Source organism: Cynocephalus volans, chromosome 6, assembly GCF_027409185.1.
Source record: "Cynocephalus volans isolate mCynVol1 chromosome 6, mCynVol1.pri, whole genome shotgun sequence".
Classification (NCBI taxonomy): Eukaryota; Metazoa; Chordata; class Mammalia; order Dermoptera; family Cynocephalidae; genus Cynocephalus; species Cynocephalus volans.
The window spans coordinates 84,660,004-84,686,528 of NC_084465.1; the positions used below are offsets into that span (position 1 = coordinate 84,660,004).

Sequence of the window (26,525 nt, forward strand, 5' to 3'; positions counted from 1 at the left end):
CTGCTTTTGCACAGGAGTATAGGAACCAGATATTGATCTGTGCTGTGGTAAGTGGGTACCTGTGCCTGGTCTGGGGTTGGGGGAGGGGGTAGAAAATCCTTGTTTGGGTGTAGTTGAAGATATCTATACGAGGGAGTTGAAGGAGAAGAGGGAAGAGGAAAAGACCAGATGAATATGATGATAAGTATTAAATGGATTTATGTAGGAGAAATAAACAAACATTTTACAGATATTTGTCATACATACTGCAGACTTCGACAGTGTGCTTGTGGAAGTGGAAATTTGATTAAGTATTTGTGATTTTAGTAATATAGTTTTATAAATTTAAAGCGTACTGTATTTTTATTTCTATAATTTTTCTTACTTTCTGTAGTCATTAGTAGGATGTAACTACCTATATTGATTTTCATGGTATGGCAGGTACAGTGGTTTTAGTAACCCCTTAATAGAGGTTCATCCGTTTCATGGACTCCCACTGGCAGACTGCATCCATGAATTCAGTCAGCAGAAGATACTCAGCATCTTTATTGTGCAGCTCGATGTGTTCCTTATAAGGTTGAATAACATGGGACTGAACTCCCGTTTCCCTTATGTTCTAATGGGGAAAAAAATCATGTAGCTTTCTCTCATGAATGTAACAAGAACTGAAAAGATACTTCTTTAACCATTATTTTTTGTTTGTTTTGGCTGACATTTATTGCATGTTTATAGTATACCAGATAACGTATACAGTGCTTGATATGTTAACTTATTTAATCTTCAGAACACACTATCAGGTGAGTATTATTGTCTTCCCTCCTTTCAGTTGTAAAAACTGAGGCCTAGAGAGGTAAAATAACTTGATTAAGGTCAAATAATAAATGATGGAGCCAAAATCTAAACACATTATGGCTCCAGAACTTTAAACCCTGTACTTTAACCATTACCACTACCATTTCTCACTGTATGCTCCCTATGTACTGTAGTGTTTGTTTCCTGTGGTTATTTATTGAATTAGTTCATTGTTTGTCTCACTTATCAGACACTGTATGTAAGCTTTTTATATGAGGGTACTTCAAAAAATTCATTTAAAAATAGAATTAAAAGATAATACAAATCTTTCCATAAACTTTTAAAAACACCTTCTTACTAACTCATTTATTTTTTGCAACCCTATGAAGGTGGTGATGGTTGTGACCTCAATTTATAGGACAGGAAACCAAGGTTGTCACATGTTAATTTACTTGGCCAAAGTCATACAGCCAGTAAGTTAGGAAGCTCGTTAAGTAAAACATCTTTATAAGACTGATGTAGGTGAATAGGACTATAATCTTCCTTTACTGTTAAGCCGTATTATTTTAAGTATCTTATTGTAATTACTGTAATATACTCAATAAGGCATGGCTTCCTATACCTTTAGCTGAATGCTCTACTCCTTGTCTCACTGGGTGCATATGCCACAGAAGGAATTAGATTTAAAGAAGTTTTTTTTACTTTGGTATCCTGTGTTGATTGGAAATTTGGGGCTAGTAAAAACATTTCTTGATGAAATATGTATACCACAAACTAATTTTGAGTGAGTTTTTAAGAATATGTGTACCACAAACTAATTTTGAGTAAATTTTTAAAAACAGATTCTAAGAAACTCCTGCATTTAATAGCTGGTGACGTCCACTGGCTACAAGCAGCACATAACTTTATCTTTTTGTCCCCAGCACTGTATGTTTTTTTTTTTTAATTTAATAATTTTTTGTGGCTGGCGTGTATGGGAATCCAAACCTGTGACCTTGGTGTTACATAAGGCTATGCTCTAACCAACCGAGAAACTGACCAGCCAGCCTTCCATTGTATGTTTTTAGAAGGCCAAGTGTGGAAGAAAGCCACTTAACCAGTGCTTTCTTTTTTAAGGAAAATGATTCCTCTGCTAGTTCCAGACCCTCAGCTCTGAGTGTTCTCAGAAGGACAGCTGAGGGTTGGGGGAGGACATAGTGGGGCAGACTTTGGGATTTGTCCCCTTTCTGCTCTGAGGCTAGGAGCAGTAGACGTCTCCGTGGGCTCTATTTTGTAGCATTGCAAATTATCCCTTCACATTTCTTGAAACTGTTTCCTTTTTGTAACCCTTTTTGAAAAGGAGTATTGCTCCAGCAAGCTGCCTCTCTGTGGCTAATGGTTTTTTTTTTTTTAAGCCTTTGTTGCCATTCCTCCTTATTGGTTCTGTTTTCCTTGTTTAATGCTTCAAAATTTGACTCTTGTTCAATAAACCAGAGAAATAGCGCCTAAAAAAAAAAAAAAAAAACCCAACAGATTCCAAGAATATAGGAGTCTTACATTTCATTTTTATTAGTACAGGTTGAATATCCCTTATTTGAAATGCTAGGGAGCAGAGGTGTTTCTGATTTCTGATTTTTTAAAAAATTTTGTATTTTGTAATATTTGCATGGTACCACTTCAGCATCCCTAATCTGAAAATATGAAATTCAGGATGCTCCAATACGTATTTCCTTTGAGCATCGTATGGTGTTCAAAAAGTTTTAGATTTTGGTGGCATTTCAGATTTTCTGATTAGGGATACTCAAACTGTACTTGTAAGACCCAAAAAGTGTATACTTTGTAAGGCTTATATTTCATGACTTGCTTCTTGATAAGGATATGACATGCCATTAGATAGAAATTTATACTCTTTTTCTGAAGGAAATAACGTTAAGAAATGACTTTAAGACAACCTAAAGCCCATAAGAATTATATGCGTAGAATTTGTGTTCTTCAGCTAATATTGCATGTTATTTTTATGTAGCGTTAGCTCAGTTGATAGGGATGGTGTAGTGACTTTATTATTGTTTTCTAGTGGATAAATAATGAACAAGAAATATTTAGTAACCGCCACTGTATATCAGACATTGTTCTAGGTGCTGGGGAAACAGACATGTTCTCTATTTATGGGGACTTTACTTTGTTTTAGGTGAGTTGTGTTTTATCTCCATCTTAGATTATTGCTGTTTTTAATAGATGAGAAAATCAATGCTCAGAAAGTTTGAATAATTTGCTCAGTGTTATAGAATTGGTACATGGGCATGTTGGGAAAAGAACCCAGAGTCTATCTGACTTTAAAACTCAGTCTAGCTGTTTTTGAGGCCAAGGAAATCATAGTTTCCATGAACAATTTTGAAAGGATTTGTCATTTTTTAGTAACAAATTACCAGAGAGAATTGAAGACCAATTTACATTTTCCAAGAGATCAATACACCAGAGTACATTCTTAGTATAAGAAAATGTAATAAAGTTTAGTCCATATTTTCAGAACATGTAATCGAGTTCATTTTGTGTATCCATGTTTGTGTCTGTGTGCGTGTATGTATGTATGTATGTACGTTTTTTTTACACATTTACGTATACATTTACTCATTAGAAACATATGGAAGAAAACCTTAAAGGGATTATATTCTATACCAATTCATCACCTTTCTTGTTCTCTGAACCCTACCCTATAATTAAGGATACCAACCCATTTGGGGGTATTTCTGAAAATTATTACATCTCTTCACACACCCACCCTCACCCAAGCTACAGAGAAAACTTTATTGTTGAAACCAAAGTATTTAGTCAGCTTTGAGTTCTTTTAAAAGGATTCTTTGGCAGCTGTTTGAACTAGTAGTGTTAACTATGTGTATGTATTTTCAAACCATAAGCAGTTTGTGATAAAGAGAAGTAACTATGACATATTTAAGAAAAGAGCTCTGTGCTGCATAGTAGGTTTTTTCTGCCATTAAACAATTGTGTGACCTTTGGGAATGGAGGTCTTTTTTTTTTTTCCCCTGTTGTACAATGAAATATTTGCATGTGTATGTTTTGTAAAGTGAGATAGTTGAGGAATTTTCATTTAGTGTTAAAATTCTGTAATTTTAAGCACAAATATGTGGAAACCACATTGACCTTAATTTTATTTCAGTGAGCCAACAGGAAAACTCAGGAAAAATATTATTTACTAATATTGATAGTTTTTAAATCAAATTGATTATTTTTTTGAGTTAAACTGTGAGTGATGAAGGGTTCATATCCCCCACCAGCCAGCAGCAAAATAAATAAATAAATAAATAAACTGAATGAAGTGTGTCATTATTTCCAAAAATGGAAGGTTTTGTTTTTATTTTGCCAAATCCTTAAAGCCAAATGTAATGTTGAGTCTAATGCTGTTTTTCCTTAAAGAAGTTCACTTTCTTGAGTCATTATTAAGTATTCATAGCGTTTTCTAGAAAATGATTTCTTCACAAGCACCCTTGTAACTAGGCACATGCCCAGCCTTCAGCAACAGCAAAGATGGGGGCCAGGGCCATAAACACTTAGACATTTAAATTGCCATCTCGAGCCTTATCTCACTACTCAAAATGCCCTTGCCAGCAGATACAGACAATCATTGAAGATGCCTGGCCTGAGACCAGCTGCCCTTTAAAGCCAGGGAGTGTGCTTACTTCGGTCTGAGCTTTTCTAGCTCACAAGCAGCATAGCCCTGTGATAGTAAATACTGCCACAGTAACTTCGCAGAGAACTCTCCTATTCAGTATTACCTCCTAAACTTTTAAAAGTCAGTGTCTGATCTTCAGACCAAAGATTTTATCATAAGTCCTGCCTTCCTGCTAACTTTTAGTAACCATCCTCACCTACCAACCATTTTATTACCTTAGCACCTCATGACTTGGATGTCAGTTTGCCCCAGGGACAATAGTTGTAAAATCTAGCAATTTAGAAGTAGAAGAGTTATTTAGGTACCTGAATTATCTGCTCTCATGTGAGATTGCTTATTTCCTGTTTGACTCCTTCGTCAAGTCAGGGCACTTTTAGTTCTCTGTGACAGAAGCTTCACTCAATTCTTTTCTAAATTTTTTAGTTGTGGTGAAATACACTTAACATAAAATGTACTGTCCTAATAACCATTTTTAAGTGTACAGTTTCATAGTGTTGAGTACATTCACATTGTTAGTCTAGCAAAAATAAAATTTAGTATAGTTATATAAATTTTATTTTATACACTATTTTTTAATAGTAGAACCCAGATGTTTTATGTCCAAAATCCATCTATTTTATATCTCAGCTCTTTTTTTATTTTTTATTTTTTTTTAAGTTTTGTTTTATTTTGCTTTCGGTTTTAGATTCACAAACTTAGAAACTTGTAGCAGCCTTGACGCTAGGTTCTTTATTGTAAACATTTCCCAGTATTTGTACTTTTATAATAAACTTGACTGGATCAAATCATATTGTGATTATGGGGAGAAATTGTTGACTACAGAGAACAGTGGATTATAGTGAAACAAAATGATTTAGGAAATTTAGCAGGGACTTTTTTAGAGGTTGGTTGTTTTTTGGGTGGACATAATATTAAGAGGTAAAATACAAGACTTGGGGTGAAATAGCGTTCTGTTGTGTTCCGTATTGCTGGGTCTTCATGTAAATATTGGATCAACTTTGGTTTCCCACATTTTAAGGAAGAGAGAGAAATGAAGCCTGAGAAGTGACTTAAAAATGGTCCTGTATTCAGCCACTTGTGATGGTTCCCCATTTCCTCATAAAATTGAACATCGAGCTCTGTGCTGGGTAGTAGGTTTTTTCTCCCATTAAACAATTGTGTGACCTTTGAAAAATAAATTTAAAAAAATAAATTGTAATGTAATTATGTTGGAAGGAAAAGTTTAGGTTAAATTTAAAAATGTATTCTTAACAATCCAAGTCCTTAACCAAGGTATGACTTATTGAGGAAGCCCACGAAAAATTTTTATATACTACATACTAGGTTCTAGAATTGCATATCAGCTGCGCCACAGGGAGCCTATAATTTCCTAAATAGGAAATGTTACATTTTTTTATCATATTGAATAAAGTGCTTAACAATTTCATCCTATAGTATTACCTTAAATCGTGGGAGAGTGACGGATAATAATCTGATGTGTTTAGGAAGTCATGGATTTTTTAAAAAAACTGTCATTCCCAGTGAGATTTCCCATAGGCCCTTTTCTTATCAACTTTTATACCTGGTCTGTATGAGGCCCTGAGATGCTCTTATTGCCACAACTCTCACCTTTTATAATGGAAAACACATGTCTATACATGGGAACTAATTACTAATTAAGTAATGGTCTGTTACATTACTTCTGATACTTCTGTAATGCCCTGATCATCTTGACTTCCTCCAGTGTGCATGGATTATGCTTTGCATGTGATTGGTGCTTAATAAATATTTGACTTAGTAGTTGCTCTCTGTTGAAATAAATTTGCTTTGTATTTAATTGATTCCATTTTCTATATATATGGGCATTTTCTGAAACTAGTTATCAGTTATTTCAAGGACTATCATCTTTTTCAGCTGTAGTAAGCATATAGGCACTTTGAATTTCACCTTTTGGAATGCTTTGCTTTTTTTGTTAATTGAATAAAAGACATTTTATTTCCCTGGTAGCATGAAAATCTCAATATTCTGTGTTACTATAAAATCTTCTGATTTTATTAAATGATGCATATCTCTGATATTGGCTTTGTGTTTTGTAACTGTTAATAAAATTTAACATTAAACAATTACATTTTCTCTTGTGTTTTAGTATTACAGTTCTTTTTCATACTGAAACAGTAGATACTCACCTAGATAGCCTGTAAATTAGGCCAAATTTTATTCTTTATTGTTTAGGATTTTTAAAATCCTTCACAATTTTTTATTTACTAATTAAAACTAAAATTTTTATGGGAAACAAATCTAGTGGCATTCATTGGAAGAACTTAGTAATTTTTCAAGTTTCTTAAGAAATGTAACTAATTGTAGTTTGGGGGTTTTTAAAAAGCTATTCTCTAAATTTATGTTATTTACTACATCTAGAAATATGAACACTTGCATGTTCCTTTCCTTTTCACAATCATCAAGGGTAAGAGGACAAGAATATTCTTTGATAATGAATAGATCATTGTCTGCTCAAGCTGATAAAGCATGTGGAATTTTTCCAAGGGACAACAAAATAGAAATCTAAAATAATTCAACCCCCAGTGTGACAAAGGGGAAAAGGATATGACCATGACCCACTGTTGGTTTTTTTCATTAGTTTTTTTACTTTATATCATTCATGGTTAAGTGCACATATGTGGAAATAGTTTTGAGCTATCTTAGTTGTGAACAATTAAATCACTAATTTTAAAAATAGTAATATAGGTATTGCAAATTCATGGTCTTTTGGAGGTTTATTATGATGAAATTAAAGGGATAAAATACTTTTAAGAGTTCTTATAACTTTTGAAGAGGAAATGTACAGATCATTTGTTTTGAAGGATTAGGCTTTGATTATAGTTTTACAGTGAAGTTCATTCCTTTCCTTGTCTGAATGCCTCTTTAAATTAGTTTCTTTCATCAAGCCCACAAACAGTTGTTAGTTAAGTTTTATTTCTGTAAGTGACTTTTTCAAAAAATCATATCATAAATTCATCATGTAAGTGAATAAAACCTTTTCTTTGCTTGTGTTCTGATCTGCCCCCAAGTATGCCAAACGTTATTTGTATTCAAGAAAGTCAATAAAATAATTTTTAAAAATGCTTCTTTTCTCCAAATAAGTTCATATTCTTCTCACCTTAATTGGAAGTGAAAAGAGATGACTAGAACTGAATTCCCCACAACTGAAGATAGTTCTAAATTGAATGGCAGAATAGGCAGGATGGTTCTTATATGGTTATAATGATCCCCCTAGGTTTTTAGAGAAAATCTGCGGCCACTTCAGCTACACTTGAAAGTAAAAAGCTAGTATTTCCTGGTTGCTCAATTTGCTGTTTAGAGATGTAGCTTAAAATAGCCATCTGTGGGGTTCGACTGATCCATGACAGCATAACAGTGTTGGACCAGCCTCCCTTGGCCCTAAACCGTGGACCTATTTTAAGCTATGACCCTAAGAACTGACAGGGCATACTGTACCCTCTTAGCTGAGTGCCACTTCTGTATTTCCAGGGCTGGACAGATCACCTATAAAATTCTATGGAATTAAGGCTATCATTGTAATGTTTTGGAAATTTTTATGCCCACCTACACAAACTTCCAGTTTGCCTTGATATATCAGACTTAGGTTAAAATAAATACCGTTGTAGGGGAGAAAAAAAAATTTTTAATTAGAAACCCTATGTTTTATCCATGTATTTTGAGTATTTCCTATTTGGGTGAACTGCCTATAAAACAAAATTCCCAAGAGTCATTTGATGATCATTGTGATGAAATTATGCTGTTTTTAGATGGTTAGTACTCTAATGCTTGATTCTGTGATCATCTTTGCCTAAATTACCTGCTCTCATGTCAGATTGCTTTTCCCTCTTGTTTTCTGTTTTACCCCATTAATTGTTAGTATCCCTAGTTGCCTGATTTTCTCTTTTTCTTGTTACTTACCACCTCTTAACTGCTTATCTTTCTTTGTGATTATTCCTTAAATTCCTACTGAGTGTAGGCACAAGGCTAGGTTCTGACAACATAAAAGTGGAAGTTTTGCCTTCTAAAAGCGTATGTTGTAGTTGAGGAGACAGAATACTTATTAGAATAAAAGATAATGCATCGAAGTAATATGCAGTGGCATTTACTAAAAGTTGAATGGCAAAACGCAGTAATACTGAAATAAAAGCAAGATGAAGGCACCAAGAGCTATGACAAAAATGGAAGGCTTGGACTGATTCTTAAAGGAAAGGAGAGCCATAACAAACATGAATAAAGAAGGAAGGCATTGTCTGTGGAAACAACATGTGCAAAGGAGAGGAAGCTGGAATATGCTTTACGTATTTAAGAAAGAATGGGTTGATCATCTCAGTTGCAGTGGAGACTTTGAGGGAAATGTTAGAAGATGAAGTTGGCAATAATATGTTGAACTTTCAAAAGGAGAGAACAGAACTGAAGTTACCAGAGTTGGGAAGTGGAGAGGGGTAAGGTGAGAATTGGTAAAGGTCCATGAAAAACGATTACATTGTATAGTGTTGAATATACTAATGATCCTGATTTAAACATCTCGTTTTGCACACACGTAGATATTCAACTCTGAACCCCACAGATATGTACAATCAACTATGTTACAATACAAAAAATATTAAATTAAAAAAATGATGAAGTTGGCAAGTTGGTAGAAGTTTTGTTATGGAATGACAATGTCAGATCAAGGACAGGTGACAAGTCACTGAAGGGGTCTGTGAATGTTTATTTTTGGAGGGGTTGGGGAAGGGAAGTAGTGATTTAGTCTTATTATCCAGCAGAAGTAGGAGAAATAGGTAAGCCAGTTTTAGGACCACAGGTTAGACAAGATTTCAGTGACGGGAAATCTGAACTGGAGTGTAAAGTGTGTGATTTTCAACAGTTTTTAAGAAAAATGACAGGATTTGATGTATGAATATAGAAAGGAAAAATTAAGAGTAACTCTTAAGAGTTTGAGCCTGAGTGACCATGAGAATGATTGTATCATTAAAAGAAATCACATTCAGAAATAGAAAAAGAAGGTGACAAATGTAAATTTTGATGTTTGTTAAGTCTGAGCTAATAGTAAAACATTTCATTAGAAATGTCTAGTTCATATTTAGAGATTGGCTCAGGGTTGACATTCTGGATTCAGAAGTCTTCTGCATAGTGATGTTGGTTGAAATTATGGCAGTGTGTGAAATTGATGAGGAGGACAGTTTTGAGTGTAGAAGTGTAGAAGGTAAAAGTGTAGAAGGATGAGAACTGAACTTAGGGCTATACCCAGTTTTGGGGGGCCAAAAGGAGGAAGTTGAGTCAAGAAAAGTGATAGCCATCAGAGAGAGAGAAAACACAGGGTGGTATATCAGCAGCTAAGAGGAATCTCAGATAGTATTGAATGTTGTAAAGATGGCTTAGTGAGTGTTGAGAAAATTTGGTGAGTTTTGTGTTTGAATCATTTGGTAAGACCTAAGAGAATTGCGCTGTTCAATATAAAAGCCACTAGCTACATTTGGCTTTTTAAAGTAAAAATTAAATGTTCAATTTCCTCAGTTACATTAACTACATTTCAAGTGCTAATAGCCATGTGTGGCTAGAGGTCACCACATTGGACAGCACTGATATAGAACATTTTCATTACCACAGAAAGTTCTGTAGGACAGTACTACTTTATAAAGCTTTTAAGGAATGCTAAAGCTTAAACTTCAAGCATTTAAATGGGTGAGCGAGTGGTGAAAATATTGACCTGGTAAGTGTAGGATACACTTTGGAAAAGTTTGATGAAAACAGAGGAAGAGGACAATTTCTTCAAAGCTGATAAAGAAAGGCTTTTTAGGACTATATTGTGTTAATTCATTTAGTAAATATTTATTGAGTGCCTACTGTTTGCCAAGTACAGTGCTAGGTATAGACACCACAATGCAAAAGAAGTCATTGAAGAGTGTATAAGCATACAATTGGATCAGGGATGTTGAGGGGTTGGAAATCAGATTATGATAATGCTTTAAACAGAAGGACCAATCTTCTAAGGGAACATGAAAGGGCGGAATATAATCAAATGAGAGAATTTGAGATTTCCTGGAGGAGGTGATACAGCAGGATGGCTAAAAGTCAGCCAGGTTGGCAGAGCAAGGACATTCCAGGCCAAAGGTCAGAGTTATGGAATAGTATGATGTGATCAGAGATAGTTTGATGTGTTCTGACCGAGAGTATAGGTACTGTAGTCATGATGGCAAAGACCAGGTCATAGAGATTATTTCCTTGCCATGATAAGGAATTTAAACTGTATCTTGAAAGTTATGTGGAGCCTTCAAGGAACCTTAAGTGGAATATCACGATCAAATTTACATTTTAGATTGCACAGTGTGGACAGTGGATGAGAGGAGGCTAATCTAGTTTCAAGGAGATTGTTTCCATACAAAGATGGAACTAGTGGAGTGGGAAGGACTTGAGAGTGTGGAGAATAAGAGAATAGCAAGATGTTTTTTGAGTTGATAGGAGGAGATGAAATCAAATGCACAAATGGAAGTGCTTCTCAGATGAGATTTAAAAAAACATGAGTCATCATTTGGAGACGTAGTCAGATGCTGGTGATAGAAGGGAGAATGAAGAGACTTCTGGATAACTTCAGTCTTAATAAATTAGGAGGCAAAGTCATCTGTTGATTGTAAGGTGCAAGGAAAAGAGAATGAGGGTTTGAGAACTGAGGGAAAAAATTGAAATGGCCAATGAAAGGAATATCATATATACATTGTCAGCACAGGATGAATGAAAGGGTATCACGCAACAGTGATGGCCCAGGCAGTGTCCCATTAGAATAAAATTTAAGGGCTTTGTTAGTCCTCTTTCCTTAAGCATTTGCCAGCCTAAGAACAGGACACAGTGGATGGTCAGAATTACTAACAGGTATAGCAGAAGTTCAGAGAAGCATGGGAGATTAGCGAGGATACCAGATGAAGCCAGAGGAGCATTACTGGTGAGAAGAGCAAGGTGAGGATGAAGATGAAGTTCAGAAGTGTTGGGAGTGACAGAAGTCAGAGAAGAGATAGTGCTGAACTTTTGGAGGTGGAGAAGTTCTAACTGATGACGAAGTTTGAGCTAGGTTTGTTGGTTGAGACATCTTGAGCATAGAACTGATTTTACTTTCCCAACCTGCTTTCCCTCCTGGGTTCCTTTGTCTCAGTTAATGGTATCATTCTTCTCACACAGACCAGAATCCTTATAGACTGATTTGATCTTCATAATTTAATGATGTTAAAACCAAAGTTTGTTGTTTTATGCCTGCCTGTACCTTGGAATTAGACAGTCCTTGATTCAAGTCTTGTTTTTGCCACTTACATCTTGATCAAGTATTTCTCTAGGTCTGAGTGTTCTCATCAGTAAAGTTGCAATAATCATGTTGCTTTGGTGGGGTAATATGTGTAAAGTGCACAGTGCTTAGAAAACAGAAAAGTTTTCGCTGAGTGCTAGCAACTATTTATTATTATTGTAATTATTAGTTATTTTTAAGTCTAGTTCATTATGTCTACTGTCAGGCTCTCTTTCAGGGCCTCGTCATTTGGAAGGTAAAATAACTTCTTTCCTAACTGGTATCTCTGATTCTTGATTTTCACATCTTTGGCCTATACTTGACATTTCAGGATTCCTAAGACCCATATCTGATGGAATCCTGTTCCCATCCTCACAACCTTCATAGGTTTCCAATGGCAGATTTTTCAAGTTATCCAAACTTTCAAGAGGTAATAGAGCCCAGCGTAGAATAAAAGTGGTGATAGAGACTGACTGTACCAGTTCATTACAGGTTAAGTATCCCTTATCAGAAATACTTGGAACCAGAAATGTGGATTTTGGATTTTTGGAACGTTTGCATTATACTGGGAGCATTTCAAGTCTGAAAATCCAAAATCTGAAATGCTCCAATAAGTATTTCCTTTGAGTGTCATGTGCTCAAAAAATTTTGGATTTTGGAGCATTTTGGATTTTGGATTTTCATATTTCGGATGCTCAGCCTGTACTACCTGTGGTGACTCATTTTACCTCTAAAAGACCGGAAGGAGCTTTAAAACTTTAAAGACCATTTTAAATTCCATATAGAAGTAGTCAGATTTTCCTTCTTTGTTTCCCCCCTCCCTCCCATCCATCTTAAATGAGTACAATTCAATATAAAATGAATGGAATGAGGGAAAATTAGTTTGCTTTTTAGATATTGCAAATTCTGTTTAAGGGACATATTCAGATCTTTCTGAGGTTGTTTTCTACTTGAAAGGGTTACTTCAATGTTAACTTTTCCCTGTGTAAATAAACAGACAAAAAGTTGAGAATAGTTGACAGTTATACGGATAAAGATGGGAATAAATAGAAATAACTAGAAATCAAAGAGGAGTGTATGTCTTCATTTTAACTGAGTTTTTCTTCCCAACTCCTGCCTTATTCGTCTGTGTATTCCCACCGTTTATAATGCCTAGCCCGTGGAAGGCATGCAGTAAATGCGTGTTGTAGCAAATTGAACTGGATGTATGTACTAGAGCCACTTTATACATTGGACTGTGTGTGTGTCGGCATCCTAAATTTTGATGAGGAAAAATAAATACTAATTGAGTCCTTTTATTTGTGTGCCAGTTATTAATTTGTAACCCTGAGAACTACTTAATAATATTGTACAATCTAATAATTTTGGAGGAAAATGTGAACTTTTATTTAGAACCTAACATCAGAGATTTTCATCATTAAAAATCATTATTCCAGTGATAGATAATCGGAACAATACTGCTGCAAGTATAAGAAAATAAAGGTTTTCTATGGAATATGGGATCTAAAAAAAATGAATGGGGCCACTCTCAAATACGTATATTTAAGAGCAAGTGCCATATTTTTAAAACTAGGCATTTATAGAGGTCTATTAATTTCCTTAGATCCTGGGGTATTGCCAGTCTCTAGGACATTAATTTTGGGGGTCTCTATCACTGTTTTCCCAAAATTCTTATTTAGGCACATTTGATTATTATGACTCAGTATGTATTTTGTATGTTTTTGCATCATTTGTAAGCTGTGTATACATTTGTCCATATAATTTCTGAAATTTGTTAGCCTTCTTTTAAATTTTTTATTTTTGTGTTTATATGTGTATGATTATTTGTATTTTTCTGTTTCAAAGTAGGGCTTACTAAAGTGATTCTTTGATAAAGTCAAAACACATCTATGGTAGTCTCTAACTTTGCAGTTTCAGGAACTGATTTTTAGTAATCAGATCCTAGAGAAATTCGTTTATAAAATCAGGATTAACAAGAGGCAGATTTATAAACTAGAATGCTGTTTTTTTCTTTTTAATATAAGCTCAAAGATAAATCTTTCTAATTACTGGAATGCTCTTAATCCTTGTATTTCCAGTGCCAAGGTACCTGAGAAACCAAATAATCAAAATTAACTGGTGAGCATGAGCTCAGCATTGGGAGGTGGATAGTCTTTTGGAGTAATAACCTATCTCAGCAGGCTATGTATGAAGTATGTGAAAGGGTATAATGACATGTGGTCATTAGGATATTTCTCTGAATTGAAGCTACATCCACTATTATAGAGTTTATCTTTCTAATAACTAGAATTTTTTTCTTTTAGTTATTGGGGTTTTTTTCCCTAAAGAAGACAGTTCTAGATAAATAGTGATACATTCTTACTATTCAGTACTTTTTTCCATGTAAGTGGAAAGGTAAATAGATCTACAAATTAAATTATAACCACTTCAAATCATACCAGTACAGTGGGTTTTGAGCAAACTTGGCTGTGAGCTTTTAACAGCTTCCGTGGGCAAACTTTTGCCAGTGTGATTGGGTGGTTTTTGTTTTTTAATACTTTTTTCTTTATGCCTATTCGTGTTGTTCTGAAAGACAGGGTCTGCAAAGTAGAAAGCCGGGAGAAAATATTAGAATTTTATTTTCTAATCAAATCATTTAAATATCTACTTCTTGTGTTTGTATTGTAATGTACATATTGATAAGCATTTATTATATGCACATATATTATAAATAAATGTGTTAGGTGTGTTGTCAGAATATTTTTAGTGATAGTTATTTATATAGCGAGAAAGTTTGGAAACCACTGGTGTCTGTTTTCTTATAATTAGTGTTCTCAGTGCTTGTTTCATAATTCTTCTTAGATGTCCATCCTCAGTGTGCTCATTCTGTAGGAATATGTTGTTATTCACACTTTCTTGAATTTAGTAGGTTTCAGATCATTAGTGAAGTTTAAGGTACATCTTTTTTTTAAATGTCCACATCTGCTCTTCATGGTAAGGCATCGATAATGGCAACCTCTTTGGGACTTTAAATGGGAGAATAAAGTCCAAGTACTGTACCACTTACCATGCCTCATAAATAGCAGATGCTAAGTGACCTGAGTTGCCTTTCGTTTCTAGTTCAGGGAGGTTCAAAAAAGCAACACCTTTGGACATCAGAATTGATAGGCAGGTATTGCTATGTATACCTCTAACTCTCTATTGCCTCCAAAGCCTAAATAATATCCCTAGTTCCCAAGGGGAGAATATAGCCAACTGGAAAAGAGGGTAGGTCTCTGAATTCAGGCTGACATAAGTTCACATCTTGGCTTTGCTACTGAATTGCAGCTGTGTAACCTTGGGAAATTTATATAATCTCCCTGAGTCTTAGAAGAGAGCTTTAGATGACAAAGTATAGGTGTAAAGTAGTTGAGTTCAGTTCTGTCTATGTAGTAAATTCAGTAAATGTAAATGATTATTATGTGGCATCTTTTACCTGGATTGGGGATGGGAGGGATGGGCATGATACCTTAACAAGGACCCTCCTTCCCTTTCCCAGGAAGTCACTTCTTTAAGAAGTTGATTAAGGCCCTTCCTGATCTATCCCCTCAACCCCTCATTTCCTTGAACTTTAATCTCCAGCAGTGTGCTGTCTCAGGGCTATGCCTTTAATCCCCTTCTTGTTGCCCCCCGTAGCAAGTTTTGTATCATAGGAATCAGTTTTCGTTTCTCCTGATCAGTTCTAGTAGAAAACCTTGTTTCCTAGGCTATGTGCACAAAACACAGTTATGGAACACATATACCTAAAATAGTATTTTGAACCTGCAGTATGACATTATTTGTAGGTCATTCCTAGTGAATTGGTAGTTGGGTTGATTTATTTACAGGTAGATAGATAGATGGTTTTGTTTCATTTTGTTTGTTTTTCAGATTTGTGGTTCTATCCTACCTACACAATAGTGTTACCTACTATTCACTATAGGAAAAAAACTTGCCAATTATTTTTTTCCATAATAAATAAGGCCCAGTTGTATTGGGGGGGGTATGTGTTCTGATCTATAAAATGGAAATGTTAATAAATGTTCTGCTTACCTTAAAGGGTTAGTTTGAAATACTAAAAGAATAATAGCTAGAGAATAGGCTTTTGAATGTTTTCATCACAAAGAAATAATAAATGCATCAGGTGATGGACACATTAACAACCCTGACCCAACTATTATACAATATTTATGTATCAGAACATCAGATTGTACCCCATAAGTATGTACAATTACAATGTGTCAATTAAAATAGATAAAAAGATTTTTAAAAATCGAATTATTAACAGTTGAAGGAAATTAACAATGAGTTGTAACTTCGTCTTTTATTTCTACTTTCTCCCATGATTCCATATTTTTAAATGTTATTAAGATGTCAGAATTTTTTTAAGTGTGTTTTATAGCTGACTTAACAGGGATTGACCAAGCCATGTTTCCTTAATGTATATAGTTAAAATTTATGCACCATATAAAATATTTTTAACAAATTAGACTAAGGGTTCTTAATAAATAGAGCTACACAAAAGAAAAGACCTGAATCCTGGTAGATAAATGACAAAGGACGTAAACAGACAATTAAGAAAGAATGTTCGGGCCGACCCCATGGCGCACTCAGGAGAGTGCAGCGCTGGGAGCGCAGCAGTGCCCCCGCCGCGGGTTCGGATCCTATATAAGGATGGCCGGTGCGCTCACTGGCTGAGCGCGGTGCGCGGCCGGTCACAAAAATGACAAAAAAAAAAAGAAAGAATGTTCAATGGCCAATAACTGTTTGTAAAACATGTTCAACTGCATGAGGAATCAAGTAAATACAGGTAAAAGCAATAATGAAATGCCATATTACGTCTATTAATTATCAAAGTTGTTTTCCTTTTAATATTAGTCTTTAATTATGCTAGTAATACATGGAAATGTTTTCCTTGTAAGAATGAAAAATTCCATGTACTACAAGGAGAGCTGAAGCTCCCATTGACTATACCCCACTCTTGGACCATTTTTTAGAAAGAAGTACTCTTAATCGGTTTTAAAATCGGTTTTTCAGAACTTTTCCTATTTATTTACCACATGTGAATGTCATTGTAAGAAACACAGTCGTCCCTCAGTATTTGTGGGGGTTGGTTCCAGGAACACATATTCCCTCCTACCCCCACAGATACCAAAACCCACTAATGCTCAAGTCCTTTATATAAAATGGTGTAGTATTTGCATATAACCTATGCACATACTCCTGTATACTTTAAATTACTTCTAGATTACTTGTAATAATTGAATATAATTGTTACACTGCATTGGTTTTTTATTTGTATTATTTTTTGTTGTATTTTTATTTTTTTCAAATATTTTCGATTTGTGGTTGGTTGAACCTATGAATGCAGAACCCTTGGATATGGAGGGCTGACTGCATATAGTATCTGTACCTGTATAGACCATAATGTAAACATTTATCAGTAATTTTGATTGTCTTCACATACCATTTTTTAAAGGTCCATCTTGATAGTGCATAAAGATTTCTCTCATTCTTTTTGACTGCTACATAATGTTGCATTGTATAACTATTGCATAGTAGTATAGCTGTTACCCAATTTATAGCTATTTAGCTTGTTTCTGATTTTTCACTGTTGCAGTGAATATCCTTTTGTGGTCTATAGAAAGAAAAAAATTAAGCAGAGTATAAAGGGGATGGGATTGCTGTAGAGGGAAGGCCATTACAGTTTCAAATAGAACAGTCAATGTAGGTAGGCCACATTGAGAAGGTAATAACATTAGCCTCAAGGCTTGAAGGAAGTGAGGAAGTTGAACATACATATAATGGGGAAATACCATTCTAGGCAGGGAAAACAGTGTGCCCTAATTTGGGACTATGCCCAGTGTGTTGGAGGAACTAGAAAGGAAACCAGCATGGCTGAAGTAGAGTGAACCAAGGAGTGAGACTGGGGAAGTAATGGGTGGCCGGTGTGTATAGGACCTTGTAGGCAATTATAAGGCCTTTGGCTTTCACTCTGAATGAAATGGGGCACCATCGCAGGGTTTTAAGCAGAGAGGTGACATGACCTGACTTTCCATTTTAGAGTGGTCCTTCTGGCAGTGATAGCACTTATAGAAGAGAAGGCAGTGGTGGCAGAGAGAACAGTTAGGAAGTTATTGTAGTAATAAGCAAGAGAAAATGATGTCTTAGACAAAGGTTCAGGCAGTGGGGTGGTGGTGAAGTGCATGGATCCCAGATATATTTTGAAGGATGGGTCAGCAGGGTGGGTGATAGAGTATGAAAGAAAAACGTGAATAAAGAATAAGGATGATTGCATAGAATGGTCTAAGCAGTTGATAGGATGATGTTGTATACTTTGTCCTAAGACAGTTAAATACTGTTAAAGTCAAATTTATCAGCATTTTCCTTCGTCTTTTGTTTGGGGATCTTGTTTAAGAGGACCCTGTTGTTCTGTATTTTCTTCTAATATTTCGGTTTTATGTTTTGTTACTGTTTTTTGTTTTTACATTTCAGTTTTTTTTAAAAATCTGTTTGCAGTTTACTTTTGTGATTATCATGAGATTGAGATTTAAACCTTCTCTTTCCCCCATGCACATGCAGATAATAGTCCCAAGCCAAAACACTTGATTATTTTCTTCTTTCCCTCTAATTTTTATCAATACTCTGTATGTGTGTGTATCTGTTTTAAATAGTCTATTCAGTTCTTTTACCCTGTTCCTAAGCCATTATCACATTGTTTTAATTACTATAGCTTTGTAACATCTTTATTCCACTACTCTACTTTTTCAAAATTGTCTTGGCTCATCTTTAACATCTTATATCAGCTAGAGTTTTATGAGAAATTTTTATATTTAATTTATGGTAGCATTCACTTCATAGAATAAACTTAGAAAAATTAACACATTTACAACAATGATTCTTCCTGTCTAAGAAAATGTTTCTTTCTAGTCATATTCAGGTCTTGTTTTATGTCCTTTTACCCATTTCTAATTAGATTGACTTCTCAGGTGTTCATGGTTGTTGCTATCATTAAAGGAGTATTTTTTCTTTTTCTTTTTGAATTGTTTGTTGGTGTACCGCGAAACTTGATTTTTTTTATGTTAACCTTGTATTTGGCCATCTTGCTAAAATGTCGTATTAGTTTTAATAATTTGTTGATTTTCTGGTATTTTCTAAATATATATCTTTTGTAAATCATAACAGTTTTGTTACTTCCTTTTAAATCTTTTTTTTTTTCCTTATTGATCTGTTATTTCTTATTGCATTGGCTTAGACCTTAAGGAAATACAGACTATAAGTTAGAGGTGAGAGCAGGAATCACTTCTGTTAGAAACCACAGTGAAATACCAGTTTTTTGTCTATTAAGTGATTTTTTAAAATCTTACCGAATTTCTCTTGTGCATGAGATGCAACAGTATTTCCATATAGTTCTAGTGGAAATGTAAATGAATGCAGCTCTTTATATATACTTTTGTAATTTTGTACTCTATATCATCTTATAGATATTTTATATCCTTTGACCTAGTAATCTCACTTCTAAGACCCTATACCTTGGAAATAATAAGGATAAATGTTATTTTGTTCAAGTTGCTCATTATTTATGATACTTATATGTTACTTATGATAAATATTTGGAAATAACCTAAATGCCTAGTAGTAGAGTAATGGTTTTGTAAATTATGGCATAAGTATATGTATGATGAAGTATTATAGAGCCATTATATTATAAGAATTTGTTATAACTTGGAAATACTTATATTATTAAGTGAATAAATAAAAGAGCAAAACCAGAATTACGTAGTAGAATTACATCAATATCAAAATGCTCTGAGCAGAGATTAGAAGCAAATACATCAAAATGATAATAGTGATCATCTGTGGGTAATTTACTATATTTCCTCCTTCATAGTTATCTATGGTGAGCATGCATTGTTCTTAAAATCAGAAGGAAAAAAAACCCTAAAGTATATGTGTCTGTAATACAAAGCTATTTAGCTTCCTCAAATAGGTAGAAAGGTAGAAATCTTAGCCCATTTTCTAATGGCAAGTATAGTTGTAATTTTTTAAGGTGTGCTTTATTATATACTCTTTTCAAAAAAGATCTTGCTGAATGTGGGTAACAAATGCTATAGGATTAATCTGATACCTGAGAGAGAAGAAGCGCATATGGTTTCAGTAGCAGGTTGCAGTTTACACTATAGGATCTGCTCCTAAATGATCTGAATTCCATATCAGTGAGGCAGGAGGCAATTGTGGTAAATGTCCACTTGTTCTATTTCTTACTATCTTGCCACCTGTGTTGCATGTGTATGGCAAACTAGCAGTCATCTAGGAGCCCTGTGATATGCTGCTCACCTAGTTTCATAAGAAAGCTTCTATGTTGATTTGGAATTTAGATGATCACTCACTTTATTTAAGAAACATTCATTGAGTACTTCCATGTGCCAGGAATTTTGATAGAGGACAGATGACACAAAACCACATGCTGTCTTGAGCAGTTTTTATTGAAAATAATTTATGATTAATATTGTGATGGAATGAGATGGTATCTGATTAGTAAAACCAAGAACACTTAAATTAACTCAGCCAGTCCTTGAGGTCTCTTAGGGAGCTGGGTGTACTGAGATTAAAGTCACAATAATGCCATTGCTGTCATAGGTGTTGGCCCTGTGCCTCAAAATCCAGAGAACTATGCTAGTTTATCTGGAATATATCATTTTCCTTTACTAGGTCAGCCACCTTTTCTTCTTTCTCAAGCTTAAATTCAAGTCTTCATCTTAACTATTCTGGTGAAGCAAAAGACCACTCAGCTGATGCTAAAGGAAAATGTGCAAGAAACAGAGTTTTTCTCAAATACCATTCTAGACATAGTTGAGTATCTAGCAACCTAGTACCTTGCTACGCACTACCAACTGCCCCCTATTACCCTTTGCCCATTTTCTGTATTCGAAAAAAGGGAGCAGACCAAAAGAAGAAAGAGGAATAAGGAAGATGGCTTGGCTGCAATATGGAGATTGGAAGGGGCAGAATTGATATAATAGTGACAAGGATCTGTACTAATATACAATAGAGATGGAGAAAATGGACAAATTTGAGATATTCTGAAGAGGTAGACTCAATGGGGACTGCTGATCAACATAAGTAATGTATATGGTGGAAAGAGAATAGTCTTTGGAGTTAGCTAGACCTGATTTCAAATCCCAGCTTTGTCACTTACCGGTTTTGTGACCTTGGGTGTTTTACATACCTCTCAGAACTTCAGTTTCCTTTTCTTAAAATTGGGGCAGTAATACTCAGCCTATAGGAATGTGAGGAGTAAATGAAATAACATATGTAAATTGACTTACCACATAGTTATAAAATGATAGCTACTATTGTTTTGGGGGATGAAGGAGATGAGGAGAGTCAAAAATGACTCCTAAGTTTTTTATTTGGACAGTGAGAAAGAGCTAGATTAGGAAAATGGGGTAACCTGGCTGATTTTTAGATTGCCTGTGAGAAATCTGGGTGAAATGTTCCCTGGCAGTTGACAATAAGAGTATGACACCCCTGAAGGATAATTTGAACAGAAGGTACAGATTTGGTAGACATCGCCTTACATATAGTAGTAAAAGTTACAAAAGTAGGTAAGATCACCAAGAAGAGAGAATGAGAAGAAAAAGTCAGAACCCTAGACAGTAGCCTAGGAAGCGTAGAGGGAGAGAAGCCTGGCAAGGACATTGAATTGGGGGTGGTCAGGGAAGTAGGAGGATTAGCAGCTGCAGGTGCTTCAGTGAATAGGAGTAAGATGAAGGGGAAGAGTATCTTTGGGTTTAGCAACAAAGAAATTATTAGTTACATTTACCATGTTTTTTAGCAGAGTGATAGGATGAATGCCGGATGAATGCCGAATTTCAGTAGTTTGAAGAGAGAATGGGAGATGAGAAGTAAAAGAAAGACAAGTGTAGACAGATCTTTTAAGAATGTGACATAAGTTTAGATTTAAATGCCGATTTTAAAAAAAAAACAGAAAAGAAGGGGTTCTGAGATTGTAGGAAATTATCTCAAGAGAGTCAGGTTTCAAGAGGATGGAGTGATCAGTGATGTCAAATGCAGCATAACAATCCTGTAATGATCATTGTGAAAATGCACATTTGGCCATTAGGAAAAAGTCTGTGAACAAGGAGCTAAGTCCTTGTAGTGGAGTGCTTTGAATATCAGACTTTGGTTAAAGGGAGAATGAAAATTATTGAGCATGGAACTGGTATGATCAGAATATCACTTTTTTGACTTTTCTGGCAGCAGGTTGAAAGATGATATAGGAGAGAAGTGTCCATTGAGGCAGATAGAAGCACAAAATAAGGGCCTGGATCAGGGCAATGGTCTTGGCAACATAAAGATAAGATAAATGTAGGAGCTGTTGCACCGTAGCACCTTTATAACTTGGCAATCAATGGGCGTAATGGGTAAAGAAGTGGCCTAAGAGGTGCCTCTTTTTTTTTTTTTTTTTTTTTGGTGGCTGGCTCACATGGAAAAGATGACATTTTAAGGTTTTGAGTGGGTAATAAAGAGAGTGGGAGTAGCATTTACTGAAGTGGACATTAGTAGTAGCAAGATTGGAAGAGAAGATGAATTTTTTTTTTTTTTTTTTTTTTTGGCAGCTAGCTGGTATGGGGATCCGAACCCTTGACCTTGGTGTTATCAGCATGATGCTCTAATCAACTGAGCTAGCCAGCCAGCTGTAATTTTTCATTTTAAGACTTTGATTTATTAAGCCTGTGTTACTGAGTGGCTGATATATGTTGGGCACTATTCCAGACACTAGAGATACAGTAGTGAACATTAACAGGCAAGATCCCTGCTTTCATGGCACTTAACATTCAGAAGTGAGGTGAAGATAGAGAAAAAAAAAAGGACAAAATAATTTAAGAAAAATATGACAAAGGGAGGTGATGATATAGAGATGAATTGAGGGGGACTACTTTTAGATGATGTGGTCAGGAATGATATTTCTAAAGAGGGGAGATTTGAACTGAGACAGAATATTACTAAGGAGTCAACTATGTAAAGATCTGAGTGCAAAGACATCCCCACCCATACTAGAGAATATATGCAAAGGTCCTGAGAAGGAAATAAGCTTGAATTGTTTGAGGATTAGAAGAAAGGCCAGTATATCAGGAGCAGAGTGAACAAGAGAAACTAATACATGATGATGTCTGAGGAGGGTCAGTAGAATTATACTTAAGCAGGGCCTTGGAGGTCTTGGTATGGAGTTTGGTGACTTATTGGTGTCAGTGGAAATGAAAAGAAAGTAGTATGTTGAACTTGAGCTGTCTGTGAAACATCTAGGTGAAGAAGTCAGTTATGAGGCTTAACTGTATAAATCAAATGTGATTTGCCTAGTATTGTTCATTGAAATAACAAGTTGTTTAGGCATTAAACAAAAGGCTGAGGAGTCTGTCAAGGAGAAATGATCAAGAGATATGAGGGATCAGGGATGCCTAGCAATTTTTACCATGATGGTCATCTTATATATCATTGCAACCTGAAAGGAATGACCAACTGTTATATGAACAATAGCTGGAAAAATTATGGCCAAAAATATTTCATGACTTCAGAGATATAAAGAATACTTGCCAACTTAAAATACCTGCATTTCCATAGGGAAAATGCTATAAAGATTTTATTTGGTACTTGTTTAGACAGCTCCCATTTCTAGAAATCCAATCTTTGCAGTAAACAGGGAGTATGTGCTTCTAGGTACATAAATAGTTTGAACCATTTGCTTAGCCAAAGTCATCCTTAAGGGATCTGGTTTTACTGAGTATGTAAAACTTACATGTGCTCAAAAGATACATTGAGGTGTAACAATTATACTTTATATTTATGAATTGCTTTACAATTTATAAAGCCTTTACCTGTGGAAAATCAACTTGATCTTCAGAAACAACTCTTTAAAGTAGATAAGAGACAGGAATTTTAGGGAGGTCAGTGTTATTATTTTAGAGGTGAGGAAACTGAGGATCTCCAAGTGCATAGTCATGAATCCACAACTTTTGACTGCACTTGCATTGCTTTACTTATCACAACACACTAAATCAAAAGGTGAGAAAAATGTGGACATCAGTAGAGGAACTAAAATATGTGTTCTTATTAGAATGGTTGCAAAAACAAATGTTTTTATTTGCATTTTATTTATAGGTGCTACCAAACTGAGCTAACTGGGTTCAGAGTGCCATGGATACACAGAGTAGGGTGAGATTGACTTTGGCTGGGAGAGTCAGAGGTTTATTTTGTTTAGAAAATGTATGCTGATTTCTCACTTGGCAATTTTTATTGTCTTTTCTGGGTTGTTTCATAAATTTAAAGTACTACATGTGCAGCTTTAAAATAAGCCTTTTTATTTTACCCCCAGGACCCACATGTTTGTTTCTGCTAGCATAATTTATTCTTGTATTGCCACCTAACTCAGTGGAGACTAATAGTAATAATAGCTAATTGTAATAAACAGTGCTGTGTCAGACACTGTAGTAAGGGATTTGTAAGAATTATTTAATTCTTACATCAACTCTCTGAAGTGGGAGCATTCCTTCATAAATTGGTGTTTTATTTTCAGTCGATTCACATACTTGTTATTCCCACACCTGATGGGGAGCATACAACTGTATGAAAGAAAGGGTAAGTATAAGGCATACCCTAGTTGTACTTCAAGATAAAGTGATGCAAATAGATATTTTTTGGTTGTATTATTCATTGTTTATTGTAGTGTTCCCTAAGTGAAGAAGTCAAGCTGGTATATGTACTAACCTAAAAGATGACGTCTAAGCAATATCAAACGTTAGTGAATAAAGTAATAATATTCGAAATGTCTTTTTATGATTATAGTGACAGTATGTAATAATCATGGATGGTTTTGCATTTAAAAATACTTAATTCTATGTGTATACTAAAAAAAGACGACTAAGTAGTAAAAAGATGTTTCCTTAATTTAAACTATTTATAAATGAGAAATGTTCATAAAATTTAATCCTTTGTTATTCTTCATGCCTGACATGAATGAGATATATTGCTTACGGTGGAAATGGTAATAACACTTTGTATTTATATAGCATCTTTCATCTGAGGATCTCAGAGTGCTTTTCAAATGTCTCATAAACCCTCACATTACATCAGTGAAGTAGGTAGGTGGCAAGTATTATAATCTTTATTTTACAGATAGAGAAATTAAGCCACAAAAGGTGTTAAATGATTTATGTATAGTCCCATCAACTAGATAAAGAGACAAACTGAGCAACTATAGTAAGTATATTTTAGGAGGATTGGCATAGTATTAGTCATTAACCCCTTTGCCTTTGTATTTTACACAAATTATTAGAACAAATTATTACACAAATTATTATCCTTTCTTTAGGAACAGAAAACATTATAATACTCTTTTTTTCCCCTTCCTTTTTAGGTCAGCAGCAAGGACAAGATGGAGTAAAAGTCCAACAAGCTACTATAGCTCCTGTAACTGTAGCAGTTGGAGGTATTGCTAATGCCACGATAGGTGCTGTTAGTCCTGATCAACTCACACAAGTGCATTTGCAGCCAGGCCAGCAAACTTCTGATCAAGAGGTGCAACCTGGCAAGAGGCTTCGAAGAGTTGCCTGTTCCTGTCCTAATTGTAGGGAAGGAGAAGGAAGGTAAATAAATGCTCTATTTTCAACTCTCTCTTTCTGGAAGGCATAAAATAGTAGTTAAAACCAAGGCATTGCTTGAATACCTTGATCACTGAAACTTCACTGGTTTTGTAGCCCATAAGGTTAAGATATAAATGTTATGAAGGGAATTAAGTTGGGCTATCCTAGGAATGGAATTTGGGTGGTCCTCTGCCTTATACCTTATACTTTTTTAAAAATTGTTTTCTTTTTTTCATTTATTGTGTAAAATTTTTAAGCACCTTTATTGATATAAAACTCACACCATACAATGCACCCATTTAAAGTGTACAATTGTACAGTGGTTTTTAATATATTCAGAGTTGTGCAGCTATCACTAATCAATTTTAGAATGTTTTCATTCATTATTCTCAGAAGAAATCCTGTATCCTTTAGCCATCACCCTCTTAGCACCCTCCCCCCTCCCCCCCCCCCCGCTTCAAGCCCCAGGCAACCACTAAACTAATTTCTGTCTTTATAAATTTGCCTGTTCTGGATAATTCATATAAATGGGATTGTACGATCTGTGATCTTTTGTGACTGGCTTCTTTCATTTAGCATGTTTTCAAGGTTCAGCCATATTAGCATGATCAGTACTTTATTGATTTTGTAGATGAGTAATACTACATTGTATGGATAGACAGTCCCAGACTTATGATTCAATTAGTATTTTTTGACTTTAAAATGGCATTCAGTATTCTTGTTGACTTTTGATGGGGTATATCCCAATAAAAGAAAAAGAAAGCTCTCTTCTTCTATTCCTGTTTACTGAGTATTTTTATCACATTGGATTGTGTCAAATGCTTTTCTGCATTTGTTGAGATGTTTGTGTAGTTTTCGTTTTTTATTCTGTTAATATAATATGTTAACGTTAATTGTTAGATGTTAAGGCAGTTTTGCATTTGTATTAGTCAGGGTTCTCCAGAGAGAGACAGATTCAAATAGGATATGTTATAAATATATGACGGGATTTATTAGGGGAATTAGCTCACGCGATTATGAAGAAAATTCCCACGATAGGCTGTCTGCCAACTGGATGCAGGTAGCAGGGCTCAGTCCAAATCTAAAGGCCTCAAAACCAGGGAAGCCAGTGGTGTCCTTGGTGTATGTCCTGGGACCCAAAAGCTGAAGTCTCGAG

General features: G+C 35.0%; 1 protein-coding gene across 1 annotated transcript in view; it reads left to right on the forward strand.

Annotated features, from left to right (window-relative positions):
- SP4 (Sp4 transcription factor) overlaps positions 1 to 26,525 on the forward strand; it is a 57,052-nt gene that overhangs the window by 15,143 nt on the left and 15,384 nt on the right. Inside the window, exon 4 of the mRNA XM_063099642.1 lies at positions 25,144 to 25,372. Coding sequence (XP_062955712.1) covers positions 25,144 to 25,372 — 229 coding nt within the window. The remainder of the gene's footprint in view (positions 1 to 25,143; positions 25,373 to 26,525) is intronic.